Consider the following 4,201-nt stretch of genomic DNA (forward strand, 5'->3'; position numbering starts at 1 on the left):
CCTAAATTTTCTGATTTAAAAAAAGAACCCCAAATTCATATTTTTCTGTGATTATAGATAGTATGTTTATATCTATCCATAAGATCCTTTAAGGGGTGCCATGGAGGGGCCAAGCAATATTAGCACGGTTAAGTGTGGAAACGCCTCCAAGTAGTTTACAAGATAAGCCCAGAGATTTCAAATGGGAATTCATAGTGTTAAAACTGTTCTGTGGTCTTGTCTGAGGTCTTGGCAACAAAAGAATTGATCTAGTATTTTTTTGTAATAAAAAAATGAGCAACAACTAAGAGCTGGCATTTTTTGAGAGGTGCCTCAAGTCTAACGAGGGATTCCTTGAGTCTGTCGAGGTTGAGAACCACTGTTAATCAGCTGCATAAACTTCTTATTGCCTCAGCTGTCTGCTGGCCCATGTAGTGCTTACCTACCTACCAGGTGAGTCCAGTGTTCCCGGGGACTAAAACTCCATTTAGCACAATTCCATGCCCAAATTCTGCAGAGGATCTTTAACATTTCTAGTGCTTATTGCTAAGAATTTGAGGGCAGAATTATTAGGAGTAATTTAATTGCAGCTGGGCAGTATTGCTAAAAGCAGTGATTTATGACTCTTGGAAACAAACACTGTCTGGCATTGAAAATGCGTTTGTTACTATTTATATTTCAGTATTGACTAGATCGCTATTGTGCTAGGAGCTGTACATTCACATAATAGGCTACGTGTCCCTGCCCTGAAGAACTAACAGTGTTGTTATGTGTGAGGAGCAGGCACAAAGAAATCGACTGACCAACTTGTCTGGCAAAGCCAGGAACCGAAGCCCAATTTTCAGTCCTTGTACACTGTTTGAAACGTTGAACCATCTTTCCTCCACTGAAATGCCAGCTCCCATTTTGTTCAAAACCAGCAAAAATGTAAATGTCCATCTCTTCCTTCAGTAAAAGTCCTTGAATGAAATTCCCTTGAGTCCACTGTATCCATTTCACATTCAGAAGCTACCTCAGGAAAAAATGTTCGTCTTAGTGTTATGGTTCAGTTCATCTACAAAAGACATTTGAAAAGAAGTCGCTTGAAATGATTGTGGGCTTAGAGGCTGGATATGTTTTCAAGTAAGGATAGAAAATGCGGTTCTCGTTGTATCCGGGTTTTATCTCTGCATGCTTCTTAATATAGATCAGAAACAGAAGGTAGTTGTTTGTATTCTCGCTCTAGGACCCCCAAGACCCGAACCTCATACAGAGAAAAGAAGCTTACTGCAGTGTGTGCACGCTATTTAAATAGTGTGTATCATAATATTTTGGGTTAGTTGAAACAAAAAAAAATAGTGGATACTGGAGAGATGGATGTAATCCAGGTCTATATATCCTGCAGTGAAACACTGATTTTAGTTTAGAAAATGCTTTACTGGACTCAGTGCAAGTGTCTGCATATTTTCATTTGGTGGTGGTGAAGGCATATTGGATTTAAACATGCCAGGACATTCCTAGAGGCTCGTTTATTTTGATTAGTGGATCTTGTTCTGGGTTTTTTTTTCTTTTTAATATCTTTTGACCTTGGACAGCAATTAAACGCATAGCAAATCTCATGGTATTTTGGTTTTAAAGGCTGTTTTCACAAGTTGTAATTGATGTTGGTAAGTATATGATGATTGTATGTATAATTATGGCAGTTTAGAATCTGGATGTGTGTTGTCATCCCTTTCTTCATGCTTTGTGAAGACATCAAATCTGATCCTGAAGGCAGTTTTTCATACATTGCAAACTTGTATCAAGTGTATTCTTCCTTTGCAAGAGTTCACGGTTCGTGAGATTTACATGCATCTCTTTTACGAAATCAGTAGAGTATACATAATTTTAAAATACGTCCACTCTCCTACCAGTTCCTCACCGAAATGTAGGTGTTTAAGTTTTACCCCAGAGCAGTGTAACCGTATTTTTATGGTAAGGGGCTGCGTTTCTGTGTAGTGACTTGAACTTAAGTGTTAAACATTGAACGATCTCAAGATTTCTCCCATTCTGCAGCATTTTTTATAACTGAATTGTTATCCATTAAAACTAGTCCTGCAGGGGAGTTGGATTTTAAATTATTTTCTGCTTAGGTGGCTAGTCACATCCTTAATTCCCATCTCCCACCACCACCCCAGTAACACCGAGTACATTGAGCTAACGTCCTGAATTGAAGTACAGCCCATGTCTGCAGTCGACATAAAAATGACCTCATTGTTTGGTGGCAAAACAGAGCCGGCAATGCCAACGGTGCCTTGCTGCGTGTAGGGAATTTCAACCTTTTCTGCAGAAAATGAGAAATAGAGGAAAGGAGTCTGCCAAGACATGAAGCAAAGATCAGAGTAGTAGACTCTTCTTGGTGTCCTGTATCTGAGACTGTCCCATACGAGTTGGGCATGAATCCTTATGGGCTTAAGCCAGCTTGATTTAGTTGGTTTATATTGTTGGGAGGGGATCTGAGCAACGTAGGCGATTGGAAGGCGACCTCTGCTGGGAAGTTATGGTAAGATTTATATTGGAAATGCTCTTTGGTCGTAGCCTGCCTGCTTCCAGCTTTTACCTGCAATAATTCTTGTTTCTATTTACGTTCTTTTCTGCAACTGTAATACCTTAGCTGGAGGAATGTGTCTTTTTTTTCCCCCCTGCCTTTTAAGATACTTAAATGTCTTTGTGCTAAGTGATTTGCAGAAAACACTGCCCTTAAGAATTCAGTCACAAGATAAATGGGACTGAGACTCCTGTCCCCTTTATTCCCCTTCAGGAATTGACAAGGAGAACGTGGAACTCTCGCCTACCACGGGACACTCCAACAGCGGAAGGACACGCCACGGGTCTGCGAGTCAAGTGCAAAAGCAGCGAAGTGCCGGCAGTTTCAAACGTCACAGCATTAAAAAGATTGTGTGAAGCTTTCTTTGGAAACTAACTGACATACTCGGGCTCCTCACTAGTGGCCCTCCACCAGTTGCGATGCTGCACTTAATTTTTAACGTTCCCATCCTGTCAGCCGCGTTGCCAGATGATCAACTCTTGAAACATTGCCTGAGTTTTAATGCCTTCTTTACCCTTCTCCTGTTTTTTGATTTAAGCCAGTGTTCCAGAGCCATTCTGCAAAACGGTTTGTAGATCCTGAAGAACTTTGTAGGTGAAGAAAGTCTGGAATTCGTTAACACTGCAGTACAGTAACTGTTCAGAGATGAAAGCCATTTCTCATAGACAGTTCTACCTTGCTTTTGTTATTATGCCTTGTTTGTTTCTTCTTTAAAGGAAAGTGTTAATGCTTAATAGTGTTTGCACACTTCTCAAGTTAGTGTCTTTATGAGCCAGGGCTAGTAACTGTAATCCTGGTCTTAATTCAGATCCATCAGATTTTTAGCTGTGGACTTTTTTTTACCATACTTAAAAGAGTCCTACGATATTAGCCACAGTGCGGTAAGCCTAACCAGGGGTTGATAAATTTTTAGCGATGAGCAATAAAAGTAAGAGGACATGGAGGCCATTTAAGTCTCTCCATTCCCCAGAACTTAGCTTCACATACTTGCAACTATATATGGACCAGACTGGACAAACTGACTTTTTTCCAAAGCACATTTATTTTTGCTGAACTTTGACTGCACTAAAAAATATGATTGTATAGAGGAAGCAAATTGTCAAGAGTGCATTTTTATGCTGTCATAGAAACTGCTTTTTTTGTTTCCATTTAGCATGCACTCTAGTTTTGCCCTTTCTGCCAATGCATGCACCTTCAGGGAAATCCTGGCAAAAGTAACTATTGGGATATGGAGAGGAAAAATTATATGAATTAACTTCAAACTTTCATAGAGTTATGTTTGGCAGAGCTGCTTTTGTGCTGCCTAAACAATGAGACAGCAAACAATTTATGTTCATTTAAAGTACCATATTTACTTGAACACAAGACTAAGTTCCCCCTCTCAATCAGTATGGGGAAAAAGGCCCTTCATTTTACATCGCATAAAAAGAAACCTCATAAAAGACATTATCTTTCAAGTCATGGTGAGCCACTGCATTGCATACATTTTGCTCCCTCTTCACTCCCACAGCTGAGCTGTGCCTTTCTTTCCCATTAGAAGTGATTCTGAACCTATTCTCCAGCAGCTTCTGGCCATTGTTCCTCGTCACCCCAGGTGCTGCTGGGGGGAATAGGGCCCTTCCTATTTGCTGCAGAGCTCCCCTAACGAGTTTGTAG

The 4,201-nt window shown here is 40.3% G+C and overlaps 1 protein-coding gene across 3 annotated transcripts in view; it reads left to right on the forward strand.

Moving 5' to 3' along the window:
* The window catches only part of NF1 (neurofibromin 1), a 197,194-nt gene extending 193,735 nt beyond the window's left edge, over window positions 1-3,459 (forward strand). For 2 of the 3 annotated variants that reach the window (XM_019511058.1, XM_019511059.1), the window contains one exon: window positions 2,759-3,459. In XM_019511058.1, coding sequence (XP_019366603.1) covers window positions 2,759-2,901 — 143 coding nt within the window. In that variant the 3' untranslated portion in view covers window positions 2,902-3,459. The remainder of the gene's footprint in view (window positions 1-2,758) is intronic. The other variant, XM_019511060.1, reaches the window with a different exon arrangement.
* Window positions 3,460-4,201: the final 742 nt, after the last annotated feature.

The sequence above is a fragment of the Gavialis gangeticus genome, unplaced genomic scaffold (assembly GCF_001723915.1).
Source record: "Gavialis gangeticus isolate Ggan-Ray unplaced genomic scaffold, GavGan_comp1, whole genome shotgun sequence".
Taxonomy (NCBI): Eukaryota; Metazoa; Chordata; order Crocodylia; family Gavialidae; genus Gavialis; species Gavialis gangeticus.